We start from the raw sequence: 20,333 nt of genomic DNA, 5'->3' as shown, positions 1-20,333 counted from the left end.
GATTGGAGGCGGATGGCGAGGAGCGGGGCGTGGAAGGCTGATCCAGAGTCAGCTCAAACGGAGAGGAGGAGAGGAGGATTAATTAATGTTTGCTTGTCGGGAACGAAGACGTCGAAGTTTGTCGGGATGGGCTGCGACACCTCGACTCTCTCATGGAAGTTACCGGACATGAGCAGTTAGAGGAACAACAAAACGACAACATCGCTGTCATAAAGATGGAGTGTAGTCACTTTATAGAAGCTATAATAAAGGAGCTTAAGGTAAACTGTTGGAGATCAATAGCTGCCCTTTTCAGTTACGGAGATCAACTAATTTATATAAAAATGATTCGATCTGCTGTATATAACTATGAAAAACAACGCTTAAATCTGAATTCTTCTTGTTTGGGATAATGACTTTTATTTTAAATTAGGATGTGCAACAGTTTGCAACAGGTTGTTATGTTTTCTCTAATTCTTTCAATAGTTTGAGCACATGGATGATTAAACTCTGCAGTTAAATCAGACAGCAAATCCTACAATATACAGGAGGAAATGAAGCTAACAAGGACATTGCAATCCCTATAATGCACCATCTCAGAAGCTATATGCGACATTATAGCAACAACTAAACTAAGCAGCAGATTTCAGACACGCTGTATATGTTGCACAGCTCCATGTGTACAGGCATACACATATTTGTCGAAATAGTTGACTTACATATCAGGACAGATCTGGACACACTGAATGCATTTTGAAAACACGAGGGCGGGGCTTCATTTATTTTTATCTCACTGCATCACAAGTCAATCTATGAGGCCATGCTGCTTCAAGTTGATGTCCAATTTCAACAGCACTTCATTTGAAAATAAAATCTTTGCACAGGTCTGTACACGAATAACCATCTGACCCGATGTGTTCGCTCTCAACCCCTCTCCACGCACCCGATCTCTCCTCCCCTCGCCTGTCAGCTCTTCCTCCTGGACGAAACCGGTTTGTCAGGAACGATATCAGATTTCACTGTTGTCATCTTCGCCTTTTCTAAAAGGTGAGAGAGGAGGGAGGAACGGCAGGTAACATGGCAGTGTGGGAAGAAAGAGATAAAGAGAGAATAAGAGGGAGTCACATGTTTAAATTTAGAAACACACAGCAATTATCAGGAGTTCAAAATGAATAAAAAAGCCTTACTTGTTGTTCCCGGAGCACCTGTTATCTGTGGAGACAAACGAGGAGGTGTTCAATCTCAGCTCAGCTACAGTAAACCACTTTTTCTCAGGTACACAGGCGTATTTTTCTGTGACTGCAACACTTACAAAGTACAACGCTGATACCTCCTGCCACCAACAAGCAGGCACAGATCAGGCCTCCGATTCGTAGCCTGTCATAGTCTGTTAGATAGTAATGGTGGAGGTCAATTCAAAAGAAAACATATCCAAAAATTAATAGGAGAATTATATATGATCTTGAAAGACAGATGCCTTAATTTTCAACAAATCACATTGGCATATTGGTAATCTGTTTTGTATATGTTTCAATAATCTGAGTGAATAAATACTGCACTATAATCGTGTTTGTTCTTGTGGGATAATAGACTGCAAATTGTAGATTGTAGGAAATAAGAGCACTTACTGTAAATAAATGGATCTGCAGACCCAACAACACGAGGAGACATAAGAAAAGAGACAAGCAAAATTAGTGACAAACTTTAAACAATCACATCACAAAGTGGCAGAGACTCACTTCAGTAAATTCAGCCCTAACGACTGGTGGCATGGCAACTAAAAACCTGGCTTTGTGATATATTATAACCAGTTGTTAATGTAAAAAGTGAACAAACTGAGGTTTTAAGGTTCTGTCTCATCTTTAATGATCTTCTGCAAACAGTTTCACACTCAAAAGTTTTGCCCAATGCTGCAGAAAATAAGCGTTTGTTGTGGAGAAGAAGAAGGTTTATTCACAAACCAGTTCCACATCAAACCAGTCTCATGACAAGATTAAGAGGAGGAAGAGTTTTGGCCTCACTTGCTTCAGTTTCCATGAAAAGGGTGAACAGCACTGCAAAAAAGTAAAACAGATAACATTTTAGAAAGTGGGATTTGTCCTGAAACAGCCAGTGGTCTCCTACTGTGCATAGTCGGCATTTTTAAAGAAATGAGAAATGATGGGATTTTTTCTCCTAAAACATGTTTTTATATTTGTACAGTGTCTGTTGTTACTTTTATTTACCTGCCATTACAGTCACAAGAGTGAGATGTCCCATCTTCAACACAGCTGAGCCAGATAGATAAACACAGAGAGATGATTGTGAGACATTTTTCCCATCACTTTTCCCCCATTTCTCACAAACATGCGCACACCCAGCGCACACTTCGCCCTCTCTCCTCAGGAGGAACGTCCTTGTGGTGCGAGAGGTCAGTGTTTCGCCGGCAGGGATGCATTCTGGGTGTTTGGAGAGTAAACAGTGGATCATTTTTTGTTATGGGGCGAAACCCAGCAGGTCTCCTGACAACTTTCCTTCAGCCCGCACTCAGCTACAGAAATCTTCGTTGCACCCGGTCAAACACTGTCATGTCAAAACCTGTGATGCTCTTTGTGACTTTATAAAGTTACGTCTCATGTAGTATTCACATGGAAGAAAAAAGCTTTTCAGAGATATAAACAAGATTTACAGTTTTAGTGAAATGCATTTCAGAGTAAATATATGTGCATCATCATAGTATAAGTGTTATTGTTAAAATGGCCATGCACCAATGTCAATTTGACCTTTGTATATTATTACAAAACAATTTTTGGAGGTCATTGCAGATAAACAAAAGCCAACAGTTTGTCCTTTAATCTTTTAAAAACACTCACTGTAGCTCATTATTTAGCACGTCATTCTCCTTTTGGCAAGTAAAATGACTTTTTAGCAACCTCCCTGTCACCTTGAACTGACATTGGACGCCCTGAGTTGGGAAACATTCGCAGCATTTGGGAAGTTTTGCATTTTTCCTCCCCTGTTTGCTCTGCTCCTCCTCGGCTTGACGTAGTTTGACTGCAAGTCAGCGGTTGGATTTTTAACAACCCTTTCTGCTATTGAAACCATGCATAGCAAATCATGGTGGACTTAGAAAAAGGCAAAAGACACCTTGTGCTTTTAAAGAATGTTTGTTATGTCTGGGAGGAAGATCAAATACCGGCTTTTAGATTTCAAAATGTTCAACATGCAAATTCTGGCAGAGAGTCACAGAGTGCACAAGTTTTTCAAGAAATGTTCATTAAATGCAAACAAAGATAATTCAGAAAGCTATGATCGTCATCACTTCTGTTACTTCCAGCGTGACTTGTTCTTAAACTACACTATCAGTTAGCATGACATCAGTCAAGGCCAACCAGGCCTTTGTCTTTCAAATGTCTGAGACGCCACTTCTCAGACAACACAACAGCAACACACAGAATGGAGCCGAGTTTTACGGAATCATTAGATTTCATTCCTTTTAGTTGTTGTTATTACAACTTTTACATTTCAGAGCCCTTAACATCTCACTGAGGTTCATTCATCATCCGCTCTATTCTTAACTGTGTTAACAAAGTCCCTGCTCCTGGACAGCTGTCTTCCAAACAGATAAATCAAAAGACAGGAATGCCAGACATAAGACCACTGTGGGTCATGTTGCTCATGTCATAAATATGCAAGTAAAGGAATAATTCAAAAATTGTGAAATATCAGCTATCATTGCAAAATTATTTGCTATTTGATTGTCTTTCATCAAAATCTCCTGTGATTTCAAAGCATTTGTTTTAGAAAAAAAATTTCATATGCCGCACACATTTCTGTCTGTCCTCGGTAGCCCAAACTGTGAATAACTAATAAATGAACCAAGTGACCTTGACCCCGACATCCTGACTCCCAACCTGCCTCGCTCCACCCTACTTGTGCTTACCTGAGCCGTCGGTTTAAGAGCAGAGTGTGAATGTTCCAGGACACTGCCAGGTTAAAAGCGTGTCTTTTCTATTTTACCTGAGTAAGTACGACCTGCTCCTCCTCTTTATTTGGGATATAAACATTTGTGTGTGCACGTGTCCAATGTGAATGTGAGATGGCTGCTGGGTATCGGAGGCCAGTGGTGATGTTATACCATAAACATCAACGTACGTGTGTGTGTGTGCATAGCAGTCAAAGCCCTTTGTAAATTGTCAGGCTGCAGTGTTGAAGTGTATGTGTAGAGTTGTATACACACTTCTTACAGTTTTAATCTAACACTAATTATCTTCACATTAATCTTTTGACATTAAATCGGCTTCCTGTGATTTACCACGAAGTCTGTTTTGATACAACAGTAAGCCTTTGCACCATGTTTAAACAACATATCAAAGTAGTAAAATCAGATTCATGTACTGCCTCTCTGCAAGACCAGAGGAGATAACAGTCAAGGAAATATCAAGAGTAAAAAACAGAGAATGATAAAATTAAATTTTGTCTCAATTCGGAGTGTGTTGTACAGTGGATTATTTCTCTCCTTTTTTCTTTTTATTTCTGCTCACATGCCATCCGCTCACTTTGTTGTTCTTCTGAGGCTCTGTCAGGTGTCCAGGTATCCCCCAGAGCTCCTCACCCTGCTGAGCACTGGGTTGGTCTGACGGTTGACAGGCGTTTTCCTTTGACTACACCTGGACAGGACGTAGAGATTTTTATTGTTTCCTCAGGACTCCTAACTTTTGATTTCATTTTAACTGATTTAATGCCCACACAGATAAACAGGTGAACATTACATCTGGTAATTGCCATTATGTTTCTGAACATCCCATAATATAGGCTACTGTATGTTGGTGTATATCTGTGTAGATTTGTTGGTGTGACCCCTACATTCAATACATGTGTGCAGATATATGCGCGTGCGTTGGGTCACAGTGGTGATGTGACTATTTATACCTTCTTCTTTCACACACTGAAAAAAGCCGAGGCACGTAACAGTCTCTTAACAAATGATAAGCACAGAGAGAGACACTCAAACAGATAGTTCAAAGTGAGTGTGTGATTGTGTGTGTGTGTGTGTGTGTGTGTGTGTGTGTGTGTGTGTGTGTGTGTGTGTGTGTGTGTGTGATAATACAGTAATTTAACAGCAGATAGAAGAACAGTTGGTGACAACAGAGCAGAGAGAATAAGACAACATTTACAGCAGCTTATACACTCACGTTGTATTACTTTACTAATTTCTCCCATAAAGACTGTGATCAGGTAGATTTTTTGTTAAAATTATAAATAAATACCTCAAACAGATTTTTTTAAACTTTATTTATATTAATTCCAAAAGGGGAAAAAGTGAGGAGCTCTAAAACTTCTCTGTTTCTGTGTGTCTGTCTAAAGTACCTGCATCATTGGAAGTGAGTTGAGTAAAGGTCACTTTGTTCCCTGACATGGTCTTTGATAGAATTAGAGGACCTGGAGAGCATAAAGAGGACACACAGCATATGTAGGATATGAGATGTTTCTATGTGCAAACATTGCTTTAGAAAATCACAATATTTAGTTCTGGCAGAGAGTTTTCCTCAGCAACACACCCTCTTGTCCACATTAACGAACTACAATGCAACATTAGTGTTTTACTATAAAGTATGATATAACCTATTGCTTTTCCTGAACCAGTGCGGGCAGGCAAACAAACTCCTGAGTGGAACGAAAGATTCAGCAGTGTTGTTTACTTCAATATAATCTGGCATTTCTGAATTTACCTATTTTTAAGGAAAGCTCATTTAAACTTCAGAACAAGAAACTCAATATCAGTCTCCCTTTTGCTTGGAGGATTTAAAGAGCTGCTCTCCACCATGGATGTGGAAAAGTAGAGGTCACTTGTAGGGCAGTTAAAGTGATTCTAAAAGTTGTAGAACTGATCATCTGTTTCACTACAAGTTTGCCTCAGTAGGATCCTTTTTTTTTTTATCCTTTAACTTAATTTGTAAAAAGTTTAACAGTTGTTTCCTCAGGTAGGTTTGATGTGGCAAGTTAGATTGTTGGATTGACATTGTTAAAGGTCATCTTGAGAACACACACTGAACAATGTAGGTTATCATTGGACACACACACACACACACACACACACACACACACACACACACACACACACACACACACACACACACACACACGCTCTCTGTTATGGTGGTATTTCAGGGTGTTTGTCCATAAACAGTAAAACTAAAGGTCCAAGAACAGGTTAGCTCACACAGCAGTGAGTAGAAGGAACTCAGTCAGTCAGCAGATAAAAATTTCTCCAACGACATCTGGAGAGATGTGACACAAATTAAACTTGCAGTTAAAGCAAATAAAGATAACAATATTCCCTCAAAACTACGTTATAATGTACAACATGATTTGCATGGGGAAACAGTCATTGTTATAATCTAGTCACTTGCCGAGTCATATTTGGAAACTCAAGAATGTAGAGCTGTGCCAGTTTCTGATCACATGACAAGTGTTGTGTATTTAGACAGAGTTACAAGTTTGGTCTTTTCTTCCAGCCAGAGCAAAGACCTGAGTCAGGAGCAAACATGACCTGGCTGACCCTGAAATACATCACATTATTTTCTCATTTCATGTTCTGTCATGGTAACACCAACGACTAACAGTTTTCATTGAGATTTGTAGAATACAAAGAAAAATCATGAAAGAGTGAACCGAGGAGTAGATGAGCAGCTGAATCAACACTTTGCTCCAAACCACCTCTATTGTATCAAATAAAAGACAAGGGAGAAATCTCTCCTGCTGTGTGTGCGTGTGTGTGTGTGTGTGTGTGTGTGTGTGTGTGTGTGTGTGTCTTCTCTCTCTGTCTGGCTGTCCGTGTTGCTCCATCAGGTGTCACAACACATAGTCAAAGAAGTGCAGACCACAGCCATAGTATTATATTGTGTAACGCTCTATTAATTGAATTCTGATATAAAATCCTAAAGATTGTGTGAGCAACTGTGTTTAGTAATATGAGCGGCATAAAAAAAAACATTATTTCTTTGAATTTAGGGAGATGAGTAAGAACATTAAAACGTCTTTAATACTTTAAAGATGCTGTAAAGTAGAAATTAAAATGAGTTTTAAGTTCATCACACCACAGACGTATGGGTTGTTAACTACCCATCCAAATTTGAATGAAAAAAAACACCGACAAGTTTGTTAAATTAGGCTTTGAAATAGTGAGAAAATCATCAGTCATCTCTGCTCTGAGACTGAGGGGGCGTGTCCTGAAGGAGCTGAAGCTCCGCCCACTCACTGGAAGGTGTTCAGTGTCCTGTAGGACAGTCCTGTGGCTGCAGTTCTTTTCCCCACTCAGCGGTCCGCCTGACATCCAACCTCTCGGTGACTTTATGCATGATGTCCCACTGGTCCTCTGTCTCTGGTGGACGGAGCAGCCTGCTTTATGAAAACACAATAGAATCAGAATTTATTTGTCCAATGAGTGAAACATACAGATGCAATCAAATCCAGCTTGTCCCCCTGAGCTGTAACACAGGAGTAAAACTGGACACCAGAGACAGCAGACAGTGAGTCTCCAACTACTTCTAACGTACCTGCATTACAATAGTGGAGATAATAAGAGCGGAGGAGTTGATTTAGTTCTGTAACGGCTGCAACATGAACAACGCTGCATCACATCACATCTATTCATTACGTCACATCAATTCAAACTTTGAACCTGCTCAGGTCGAGCCAACAGTCTTTCTCTTCCACTGATGTCCCTCCACCTCCTCCTCCTCCTCCTCCTCCTGCTCTCTGCAGCCTCCTCCACATGTATTTGGGCTCGTTTATCCGGACCGGTACCGGTACATGTAACCGAGAGGGTCGCACACCGGAGTACAAAAACAACAACCCTCATTAATCGGGAGGACTAGATCTCCTCTGGTCCATGTTCACCATCACCCCGACATGTAAAATACAGAGTTACATGTATTATAGTTCCTTATCGGAGCTCTATTGAGACGCATAAAACAATCCGCGGTTATCGGAGCATTTTCCTCTGAACTCTGCTACGAGCTCAATAGAAGCTACTTAGCACGTTAGCTCCCATTTCATGAAACTCGGATCGGCTTTGCGCTGCAGGAGAAGCGATGCGTCCGTGAACTCGGTCCGTCTCTGGTCCAAGTTGAAACTATCTGTCGTGAAATGGTCCCTGCAGACGTGGCTGTTGGTGTTAATCCTATGGTCTCCTTTAGCGAGACTCTTCACGAAATCAATCCACCTCTTTTTTCCTTTCTTCATCAGTAGGGAATTTAAACAGCGATGCAGCGCTGCTTTGGAGGTTCTTACTTCCAGGAAAGATTCCCTTGCGGGTGGAGGGAGACGTCCTGTAGCAGCTAGCTGATGTACAATAACAATCTGAGTAGCAGCTGAAGTCGAGTGGGATGACCTCTATGCAAATGAGCTCCAGGCTTTTATAGCATTTCACCGTGTGAGAGGAGGAGCCATGCTGAAGGTTATATAAACCAGCTGTGATCTGACGTAGATAGGTTGTTGTGACGTAGATAGGTTAGGTTTTTAGCCCCGCCTAAAGAAAACCTGAGCTGAAGACGGGTTAGAAACTGTTTAACGGTTTAACTCCACATTTCAGTGCGACAAACTTTAAAAGCTTTCCACATGCTTTCAGCAACTCATTTCACACGTATATAATGTACTGAGAAACAAATCTTGGAATTTGCTTTACAGCATCTTTAAGTAGATGATTTCGTAAACAGCATAAAGGCAGAAGGATAAAGGTCAACACCGTTAAAAGACTGGAGGTTTTGGTCAGGCATAGTACAAGCGGATATGTCATGTTTTCACCACCAGGGGGAAGCATAAGACATGTGGTCACACATGCTACATATTTTTCTTTGGTATCTACTCTCTGTCTTTCAGGTGCTGCTGTATAATACCATTAACACTTACACATATTGCATATTCAGAAAGTGTCTTCTTTCAGCCAGCCAGTTGAAGTAATTAATGTAACTCAAATATATGTGCATATAAACATAGACTGAATAATTGTTATGTCGTTGCAGGTATAATACACTTTTTTGAGTACCTTTTTGTGGACCTGAATACAACAAAAACCTACAAATGATTGAAAGTAGGTACACTATATGATGACCTAATGATACATACTGATTAAATGTATAATTGAGTGACATCAAATAAGATTGCACAGTGATTCAAACAGCATATCTAGAGGAAGGAAAATGACACAGAATTAAAGTTGACTCAGCTTTTGTTTTTACTTACATCACTTTAATTTGGTTGTAGGCTGCACACTTAGAGCAAGTGCCAATTTGCAAATGTATTTCATGCGCATGTGAGCAGACAGCAGGACAATAAGAAATTCTTAATGTAATGATATGAATATATAAACAAAATTTAAGGGAAAAATAGCGTGCATAAACAACAAACAACATAAACCAACAAATGACAACATAAATACATGTTGACATTTGGTGACTGTATAACCAAGAGCTACTTTAGCTTTGGACAATTTACTTAACAATGCAAATATGTACAAACACTTAGCGTGACATCAATGCGGCCTGTAACTCATTTCATTGGCTAAATCCAAAACAAAATTATACAATTGCAACATGTTCTGATGTTATTTTAGACTTTGTTATTTACAGTCGTTCTTTGGAGGTGAAACTAAGCGTCTTGTGGGCGTCACAGTAAGTCCTTCCCTCAAGTGGACAAACTGTGAAAGTGTAGTTACCTAACATTCAAACATTTTAGACATTATCCAGCTATCATGCCAGTCCGATTGGTTTAAAACTTAAAAATAGGAAAAGTTCAATCCTCTTCTGGACATAATTAATGCAGCAATATTATCATCTCTTACATAGTGTTGTCGTCATGTCTTCTTTTAGTCTTTTGTTACTATTGTGGCCATGTCATCTTCTGTTTCCTTCCCCCCTGAAAGCACAGTTATCATGTATTACTGATCAGTTCTCTATATTCAGTGTATTAATTCTGTCTTTTTACACCAGCGAATTGAGACACTACTCACTGAAGCATTTCTGGAGGGTCTCAGATCTTTGCAGCATGGCGAATGATAAACCAAACACCAACAGGATGCCGAAGAAACCCCCGATGACACATCCAATGAGAATGGCACTGCTGATGCCGTTATCTGAAGGACAGAGACGAGGTGAGGGCCTCCTTAAATGAATTAAACTAGCAACTTGTACAGTGAAAAGGCAGTTGTAGTATCATGTTGACAGGTAAGAACCACAAAAGTTGTGATTTTCAATTTCATTTTTGATTTTCGCAGCCAAATCCTAAAAAGACAATGAACTATTTTTGTAGACTTTGCGTGGGATTTTGGACAATCGTGTGATCCTTCTTGCCCTTCTGGCATGCTAACATGATGGCGAACATGGTAAACATTGTACCCCTCCAAGAAAGAGGTTCCCCTGAGGGTCCACACAGCCACCGACTCTCCTCTCTTCATGTCACAGCTTCCATAGAGAGCCTGAGGAGAGAGTCACAGCCAGGAAAAGAGTTCAGCAGTGAAGAAAGGTGAGAAAGAGAGAGCGAGACAAAATAATAGAAGCATAATGTGAGCTGGGACAGGTTCCAGCGCCCTGTGAGTCTGCACATGAATGGTGGTCAATATGTCAGCGAAGGCATTAGCATTTGGCAGAGCAACAAGTGGACATTGGTCATAGATTTAAGATATTAAATATTGTCTTCATACTTTACTGTCTTCATACTTTACTGAGCAAAACTCTAATAAGACTCAGCCCTGGCTGATGTGGAAACATGAGTTTAGTTTAAGAAATGACAAGTTTAGTTTCAATACTGCACGTCTGAGAAATGAAATGGGCAGAACTCCTGATCAAATCTAGTCTTGGATTTCTGGACCATCTTTAGTGATCAGCAAAACATTCAGTCCATACATGTGATACTTCTGTTAATCACCTGTACATTGGTATATGCCCTGTTTCCCCTTTTAGTTTACCGTTTGAGCTACTTTTAATTCCTCCTTTTGTTAATAACTTTGGTTTACCAATTACACCTGGTTTTATGTTGCCTCCTTCTTCCATCGGGTCGTAACACTTGTTCTAAGCCATAAACAAAGCCAGAGCCCGTAACCGTGCTTCAGGTCGCTGCTGGTTTAGCAGAAATATGATGCAAGATGGAAAAACTTCCAAGAGAAAGTAATGAGTAAGAAAACAACTGAATAAAAAGTCAGACGATGATCACCGCCTCACCTGGGGGATATCTTCCACAAAGCCCTGAGGGCAAGTGAGGCTGTAGTTGCCGTGGCTCCCGTAGAGGGTGAAGGTGAGGTTTGGAGATGCTTCAGGCACTCCACAGCGAAACACTGCAGATTCTCCCACTGCCACTGTGACATCAGCTGGACGTGTGCGGTAACTGAGAGCTGCAGGGTTCGAGGCTGAGGTGGTGGTGGTGTTTTGAGCTGGAGAAGGGAAAGGGTGGTGGTTGTATGTGTGAGAGATTGTGATAGGGAAGATGGAGTAAACGAAGGCAGAGAGAATAATTGAATAAAATCAAAACGCACAACATATACAATATACAGAATATATTCATAAATCACATATTCTGGTGAAAGATACTAAATAATTTCTCATTTGGTAGAACTGAAGTGGGATGCGGCTCATTATTAAAGAAAAGAAAAGAAACAAACAAACTGTTTCATGGTCAGATAATTGTTGAGTTGTTGTTATATAAATAGCAAATATCCACCCACCCTTGTCGTATATTGTCAGTTCCAAACTGAATGCTACCTGAGACCTTAAGCAAAGTGACTCACTCTAACATTTGAATAATATAAAGACTGGAAAACAGGCTTCTCCCTGCATGATTTTCTTGCAGGGCTGGAAAGATTGACAACAGATGAATGAGGAAGTTGTGATATAAAAATCCTTCAGTGCTAACATTATACTGAAAGTGTCTTTACAGACCTTTCTGCCTCCTGCAGTGATCCGTTTAACAATAATCATATAGTTCTCTATTCAAGCTAAGACTTCTCTATACACAACAACTTGTGGATGTCTTCAGTTTAGAATGTAATGTTTTCAAAGTAAATAAGTATTGGCTTTTATTTCGAAATCATGGATGTGGTTTGCTACCTGAGGAGGGTGTGCTCATTTGGAGCACAGCCAGAAACAACAAGAAGATATGTGAGTCCTTCCTCTTCTTCCTCATGTCTTCTTTGCTATTCTTCTCCACTCTAGCTCCAAACAGTGACTCTTATTCCATCAGTCAATCTGGAAAATTTGAACAACATAACTTTTTATACAACAATAAAGGAATTTAATAAACACAATAGTACACGAGATCTTGTGGGCAGCTAACCAGTCAAATTGTTATTTGATCTGAAGTGACATTACAGTGTGCAGCTGGTTTGTGTGGTTGAACGGTCAGTGTTATAAGGGAGATAGCAAACTAAGAGAATTGAGAAAGCACTCTTGTAGCAAATAAATCAAAGCAACAACCAACTGGATGAGAGTATTTTGACCAAGCAGTTTAGCAGCTCTAAAATTATATGATTTTACAAATAGTTTAATTGTGAAAATGCTTATTTGGTTATAGAACATTTTACTGATTTAAAGTTTCAGACTTGTACATCAGGAAGCATTGAAATTTACTCATATACAAGTCAAAATGTAACATTTCACATTTCAAGCTGGATACAACAGCAGTGTTATAAAAATAATACAAGTAAAACTGTATTGTATTTTATCCCCTCTATCATTATTTTTATATAAAATTGCCTTTTGTGCAATAAGTATTATGTCACACTGCCATTTAGACCATTCAAATGCCTCTCACGCTTTCATATATAAATATAGCTCACTCAATTTGTTTGCTGAACTTTTTGTCTACTTTCTGTGAAATGCAGATTTTTCAAATGAAATGAGTATTTCAGTTCTTTGTCCACAAATATCAGTTTGTCTTATTTTTAAAATATGAGATTTAGCGTACAATGGAACTGATCTGTCATACAAACCACAAAATGAAGTAGAAATTCCCCAGCAGATCTGCAGGCAGTTCCCTTAATTGTAGACTATGATGGTTCTCCGTAGAAAATAACTCCTATTTATTGTTCAAATTAACTTCTCAGATGTCTCAGCTTATCAGAGCTGAACTGTCCAAGTGTCCCTAAACAATGAGGAGACTTTCTCTGCTCACTGCTCCCTCCCCTTCTGTCTTTCAGCATCCTCCCTCTCTGACCAGACAGGAAGTTCAGACGAAGGCACCTGAAGGAAAATTAACATTCTGTAAAGATTTATAAACAGGTTGAGCAGGTACGGCCTGAGCCCAAAATAGCAGGCTGGAAAAAATGTTGGCTATGTTTATGCTGCCCTATTCACACACACACACGCACGCACGCACGCACACACACACACACACACACACACACACACACACACACACACACACACACATCTGTTCTCTTCCTCATTCATCCTCCTTTTTATTTACTTTCCATCTGTCAATCTTTGAGAATGAGATTTTTATACTTGGGTCAAAAGATTTTACTTTCAAATAAGTTCCTTCTGTCTGAAGGAACAATAGGTCGACCTGCTGCCTTCACAGCAGACTGAAGTTACATCTCTTTTTTCATCAAGTACTTGCCCTTTTTATATGAATGCTCTGTGCTATTTGGTGTTCGTGTTTAGTATTAGAGATTGAGAGTTTGGCTTCTGCTTGATTGTAAGAGTATACTTATGATTGCAGCGCTGTGAGACTCTACTCAGGTGCTAAATGCGAACAACAACATGCTAACATGCTCGCAATAACAATGCTGACACACTGATGTGCAACTTTGCAAAAACTATGTCGGACTCCGTAGTTTTCTCTGGACCCCTTCCTACCCGGACCAGTGATGATACGTTTAGCTGTACGTCTTCACTTCACCGCTGGTTGTCGAGGTGGTGTCCCACTAACAATGTGGGCTTCATTGACGATTGGAATACTTTCTGGGGAAAACCTGGTCTGATCCGGAGAGACGGCATCCATCCTACTTTGGATGGTGCAGCTCTTCTTTCTAGAAACATGGCTATGTCTCTTAACAGCCCTAAAACCTGACATCCCAGGGTTGAGGCCAGGACATCGGTCACTCACCCAAAAGGCTGCAGCAAGAGTACTGACGGGATTTCGCAAGAGAGATCATAGTTCTTCTGTTTTAGCTTCTCTTCACTGGTTTCCTGTTAAATCAAGAATAGAATTTAAAATTCTCTTGAGGACTTACAAAGACCTACATGACCAGGCTCAGTGATATCTTAGAGATCTTATAGAACCATATAATCCTAGCAGAGCACTTCGCTCTCAGTACGCTGGTCTACTTGTGGTTCCTAGAGTTTACAGAAGTAGAATAGGAGGCAGAGCTTCAGTTTTCAGGCTCCTCTCCTGTTGAACCAGCTCCCAGTTTGTTTTCGAGGGGCAGAAACCCTCTCTAGCTTTAAGATTAGACTCAAAACGTTCCTTTTTGATAAAGCCTACAGTTAGGGCTGGCTCAGGTAGACCTGAACCAACCCTTAATCATGCTGTTATAGGCCGAGGCTGCTGGGGGACCTTGTTACACGCTCAGCTTCTTTTCTTTCCTCCTACTCTTTAACTGACTCATACCTCACCATCTTTTTCTCTCCCATAGTTTCTTCTTATTATCTGTTGTCCCTCCATTCAGTTCCCTCACTTGCATAGTTTCTGTTCTTTCTTTTGCAGATGTCCCGTCGTGGAGCTGCATGTCTCTACCCTGCACTTGTCGTCTCCACCAACAGTTCTTCTCTTCTATCTCTATGCTGTCCTTTTCTCTCTCTGCTCTCCTCTCACCCCAACCGGTCGAGGCAGATGGCCGCCCACCTCTGAGCCTGGTTCTGTTGGAGGTTTTGTCCTGTTAAAGGGAGTTTTTCTTCCCTCTGTTGGAGGTTTTTCTCTCTTAAAGAGGAGTTTTTCCCTCCTAGCTTATGTGGGAATTGTTGAATTGTTGGGTTTCTCTGTTTAATGTTGTAAAGTTCCACTGTAAGGACTTTAATGTGTTAAGTGCAATTAAATAACCTGTGTTGTGATTTGGCGCTACATAAGTAAAATTGAATTGAATTGAATTGAATGTTTAGTAGTATTCGGCACATTGGCATGCTAACATTTGTAAAGTGCACTGGATGTCACAGTTAAACTTGGGAGTGATGGCAATGTAATAATCTTATTTAGTCTTGCAGGTCTGCAGGTCTACTTATGGAGATATTTAATACAAATGTCTACCTCATGTTGGCGTTGCCTGTGTTTATTAGCTATCTCTTAAATGGTGCATAATAAACATGATGATAATATTATTGTGTGCAGCAGAAATGATCTCGTTAGATCGTTAGTTTCAAGAATGCTTGGTATTATTGAGAAATGTGTCTTTTGCTTTGATTGAGAAAATTAATGCACATTTGAGTTTCCATAGAAGCAGGCCAGCAAAGATGATCATGATGAAACGCCAACCACAAGTTCCCCATTAACTATGCATGTTTTTCCTGCTAGTTTAACAAACTACTCAGTTGCCAAATATTTGCTTATTTTTTTTTATCTTTAAATTTTCGGCTCTTGTAAAACATCAGGTTATTGTGCTGACTCATCATGGGCCCCTGATCCCTCCCATCAACACACAGATGTAAATATTGGTATGCTTGTGTCAGAGCTTTAGTTTTCACTCGTCCTGAACATTTTTCAGAAGTGTGCACCGGTGGTGTGGTTTGTGAATTCCCCCCACTGAGCCATACTGTCCGCTCTCACATCCACTTTTGAACTATTAAGTCTGATCCAGAGTTCACAAAGCTTCCTTGAAAGTTTGAGTTTTGTGTTGATGTGGAGAAGATGATCGCAGTGCTGCTGCTCCTGATGATGAAGCAAGGTAAGGAGAAATTATTTTCTAATTTATGTTTTGAGATAAAATGCAAGATTGTGTTCGAACATTCTTTCTCTTAAATAAATTAAATTAACTCATCTGGGATAGTTTTATAGATGTCTAGTCATTATCAGTTTTATTCATATTGCAGAGTGAAATACTGTCCAAAATTAAACGAGATAAATGAGTTGGAGTATAATTTTATTTTGACGAGGTACTTTCCAGAAATTCAAATTTTTGCTACACAGACAACTTTTTTTTCAAAGTTTCAGTTTTGTAAGTTGGACCTCTGAGTTGCAAGAAAACAAAATGGTTGACATGCTCATCGGGGCTGAGCCATCCTCAGTCACTGCATCTGCATTTTTGCGATTTGCAAATCAACACTGAGTGGTTGTTGGTTGTTGGGAATTTCTGCCCTGAGTTATGATTCAAAGGCTGCATATAGTACCAGTATTTGGTGAGTGGAGCTTGTTCGGGCGAATAAAGTGTTATGAAAAAATATTGATTATATTATTGGATTGCCAATCAAGAAGCAAGGGTTTGAAACTAGGTCTTCCCAAGATAGTGTACAGGCTAACCATAACCCAGGCAATGTAAGGTAATTCTGTGAAATAGTAGACATTTATTTAAAATTTAAAGTCACACATCCAGAATGTTTTTATCAACACATTGCGTACATGGAGCTGCATCTGCTGCTGTAGGCCCTGCTCACTTTTTTACTCAAGAATGACAAAACTGTTGACTAAAGGTTCGCTGAACCATGTCTGTAAATTACGAATGAGAAAGGTTTTTAATTTCAATTGAATTTGCCCACAAAATTATGTAAAAATATAACCAGGAGTGACATTTTTGGATAGAACACTATAGCAATACCAGACAATCCCAAAATTGTGTCAAGAATGAGTTTCAGAGTCAATATGTCAATATAAAATTTTGGTATGTATACACATCCAGGGAGTTGCCCTAAAGGCTTTGGTTCCACGTTTAGCTCACAGTGACAAGTCTTGTGTTGCTACACATATGACAATTTTATATCTAGATCTTCTGAAGACAAAAGAGGGAAACGTGAAAAGGAGGCATTCACTTTCTTGTTAGATGCAGCCAATCATGTCACATTACATTATTTGACTGGTTCAAATTCAACTGGAAGATAGTCTTTTGTCTGTGTTTGGTGAAGTGAACCGGGGTGCTTCCCTCAGGTGGGTGTAACTTCAGGTCTGACTTGTGTGATGATGATTGGATTGGGTCGACGTGGCTTCGGGTCTGAGTTGTGCGGGCGTGCTTGGACGCCTTTATAATTGCTTGCAATTCTAGTTCTTCTTTGAATTCTGCTTATAAATCAATAAATCTAATGAAATGCATTACATGATATGTTTCATGTTCTGTTAACAGGAGCTGTAAGTACTGTTTGGTACGTGACTTTTGAAAACCCAAATCCTTGTGCTGTGAAGGGATCCTCGGTGGAGTTCAGGTGCTCATACAACTACCCGGATGAGGAAACTGTTCAACAAACCTCGTGGTCCAAGGGAGATTTAAAAGATGGCAACTGGATACGTGATAAGCTTTCGGTCCTCCCCTCATATAAAAATCGCACTAGATATCTCGGTGACCAGCAACACAACTGCAGCCTGGCACTTCATGACCTGCAGTACAATGACTCTGGATATTACTACTTCAGTTTCGACACGGACAGGTACGGACGGCGTAGTAAAAGATCCGTGTATCTGTCAGTCACAGGTAAAGTGATTCTATATTGAATGTTACTCTTTAGGTTTAATGTTTGCAGCTTTCTTAACATTACAGTCTTTGTGTATCTTTAACTGACTGATGTACAGAGCTGAGAGTCAGAGTGAACCCACGGAGAGTGAGAGCCGGAGACACTGTGACTCTTGAATGTAGGACTTCCTGTGAACTTTCCAGCACAGTTTGGCTCAAAGATGGACGTCATCCAGTGACAAAACCAGCGTTCCAGGCTCAGGAAGAGGATGCTGGGAACTATTCATGCGCTGTTAAAGGACAGGAGTCAGTGCAATCAGAGCCTGTGGCTCTGGATGTTTGGTGTAAGTACGCTGATGATGATGAATGATAGTAGATGCAGCTTTACAGGCTGCAGCGTTACTGATAAAGAGTTTGACTGGAACGAGTCTTTCTTAAGGTAAGTCTCACTTCTTACTGAAGTGTTTTGTTCTCTTCAAAGTAGCTCTTCAGCACTGTGTATGCTAAGCTAAGATAGCCTGCTGCTACTAGTAGCTTTGTATGAATCATATTTCCTGAAATGTTATATATATATTTTTTTTTTTTAAATGGTCAGAAATGCAGTCAATAATGTAATGTATACTTCAGTGACTGTTTTTTTTTAATACAGATTTTCCATTGAATGTGTCTGTCGAAGTGAGTCCTGTCGGCCTCCTGACGGTGGGCAGCAGTGTGACTCTGACCTGCAACAGCACCGTCGACCTTGCAGCCGACGACTACACCTGGTACAGGGAGGCTGTCTCCAGCTCCAGCTCCCTGCTCCAGGTGGGCTCAGGACGGGTGCTGTCTCTTCCCTCTGTAGAGGTGTCCCACACTGGACTCTACTTCTGCAAGGCCAGGAACCGTCTGAGAGGAAACAGCTCAGCTAAGGTGCTGCTGACTGTGGAAAAAGCAGACAGTAAGTATGCCAAAAAGAAGCTACAGCGTACATATAATAACCTGGATGATTTATAACTCACACAACTAGAATTATTGTTTTACTGTTGCAAATAGTCTGATTAAAAAGGATTTAAGAGGTGACTTTCACAACAACTAGAATTTTATTCATTAAGTGGGCAAATAAAAATCTGTATTTTAGTCCAAAACTTATTTTTAATATTGTTTAGAAAATACAAGAACTATTAACATTAAACAGCAACTGAATTTGAATATAAAAAAATTCTACAGTGTAACAGCAGAACATTTCTAACTACAGTTGTACAAGTATATTTGTGCATTAGAGGAACGTCTGAGATCCTGTTGGGTTTATTTCTCACACTGTTTTCTGCTAGTGAACCGTTTCATCCTCTTGGTTGGTATGGGAGTCAAAGGGATTATTTTGCTGTTGCTTCCAGTGGTTATTTTCTGCGCTTGGTAAGTTAAGTTATACAAAGCACTCTTAATTTTGCAGTAGTTGGCTCAGATTCATTTTATACCATGAAATGTTGCAGAGCTCGGTATGCAAACTTCTCTTATTTCATTGTTAAAGGAGGCGGTGGCGTAATTCTGCTGCAGACAGAGAGGTGAGGAGGATGACCCATTTCTGTACTTTGAAAAAAATAACAATAGTCTCTCACAAATGTCTAATGTTAGTCTGTTATGTTTCAGAAGCACAGCCATGTTTATGAAAACATCAGACGCTGAACCACCAATGAGTTAAAACAACTGCAAAAAAGGCAGGGTTATGAAGAAGGAGCGAAGCGAGAGGAGCCGGATGACCTTTTATTACAATAGACAGATGACTTGGCGCGTGGGTGCCAAGAATGTGTGTGGCGTGGCCTGTGTGCTGCCTGGAGCTCCACTGAGCTCAATGAAAACCAGCTGGAGTTGAGCCACATGTTTGCCAGTGTTAAAGCTCATTCCTTCTCATGGCTCTCTGTTACACTGGAGACAGAGTGGTCGGGGGCGGTAAGAAAACACGACTGATGTTTATTGCTTTGATTAAATATCTATAGCCTGGAGGGATGCTGGTCTGAAACCAGTTATTTCCAGTGGTGTGAATGCTTCTCTGCTGGCGGATCAACTGTCTTCAGGATCATTGCTGTTGAAGTGGGACATGCTGCCCCCTGGAGTTTAAGCTACACATGTACGCCCTGCTCTGGTAAACTTGTAAAGCCTTTGTCCACCAATTTATTAGAATTACTTACATTATTAATCTTCAAGTGTGGCCTTTTCTATGGCTGTTTAAGATTTATTTTATGCTATTCAGTGTTGTTATGGTAACAGAAACAGCACTGAAAGCTTGAATAAATGCAGGCTGCTGTAAGTGATGTATATATATATATATTTTTTTTGTAAGGGATATTGCCAAGATTTTTTAGCAAACTACTACCCTGATAATTGTTTCTATTGTTTCTATGTTATACATATTTTGGTATGCAATAAACTCAATCTTTCTAAATGAAGCTTATTTTGAACAGTTGTTGCAAAAAGATTTTCATTGCATCTTCACCCCTTCTTTCCTTTGCTAAAACCTCTCATAGAATAAATGTCAAATTATGAGTTTTAATGAAATTATTAGTTTAGTGAGCAGGGTGGCATCTCTAGCATTAGGATATGTGCATCAATAATTATCCAGAGAAACGCTAAAATTATACAGGAAATGCAACTTGAACTGATCTGCACATGTGCAAAACCCTCTCTTTAAATATAAAATTAATGAAGCACTACATTTAATCAGTGTTTAAAAATAGTGGATGTGTGCACCTCTTTAATCGCACTTTAATATGGAAAATCAGACAAAAGATAAGTCGTAAAAATAGACTAACAACATGAA

At 39.9% G+C, this 20,333-nt stretch overlaps 1 protein-coding gene and 1 long non-coding RNA gene across 2 annotated transcripts; one reads left to right on the top strand and one right to left on the bottom strand.

The window, feature by feature from the left end:
• Positions 1–9,172: 9,172 nt before the first annotated feature.
• On the bottom strand, positions 9,173–10,111 carry LOC138192640 (uncharacterized). The gene is made up of 2 exons (XR_011177819.1): positions 9,971–10,111; positions 9,173–9,876 (listed from the first exon to the last, which is right to left on the bottom strand). It is a non-coding gene; the product is annotated as an uncharacterized lncRNA (long non-coding RNA).
• A 5,635-nt stretch (positions 10,112–15,746) lies between these two features.
• Positions 15,747–19,926, top strand: cd22 (cd22 molecule). Its single transcript, XM_069140162.1, has 7 exons — positions 15,747–15,829; positions 17,216–17,560; positions 17,659–17,883; positions 18,189–18,476; positions 18,850–18,931; positions 19,047–19,080; positions 19,166–19,926. The coding sequence occupies exons 1-7, from the start codon at positions 15,793–15,795 to the stop codon at positions 19,199–19,201; spliced, it is 1,047 nt and encodes a 348-aa protein (XP_068996263.1). The 5' UTR covers positions 15,747–15,792; the 3' UTR covers positions 19,202–19,926.
• Positions 19,927–20,333: the final 407 nt, after the last annotated feature.

Source organism: Embiotoca jacksoni, unplaced genomic scaffold, assembly GCF_022577435.1.
Source record: "Embiotoca jacksoni isolate LCO1_2020_lvr unplaced genomic scaffold, fEmbJac1.0.p SCAF_11, whole genome shotgun sequence".
NCBI classification, from domain to species: Eukaryota; Metazoa; Chordata; class Actinopteri; family Embiotocidae; genus Embiotoca; species Embiotoca jacksoni.
Note: the sequence above shows the minus strand (reverse complement) of the source record. Positions and strands in the feature narration are given on the sequence as shown.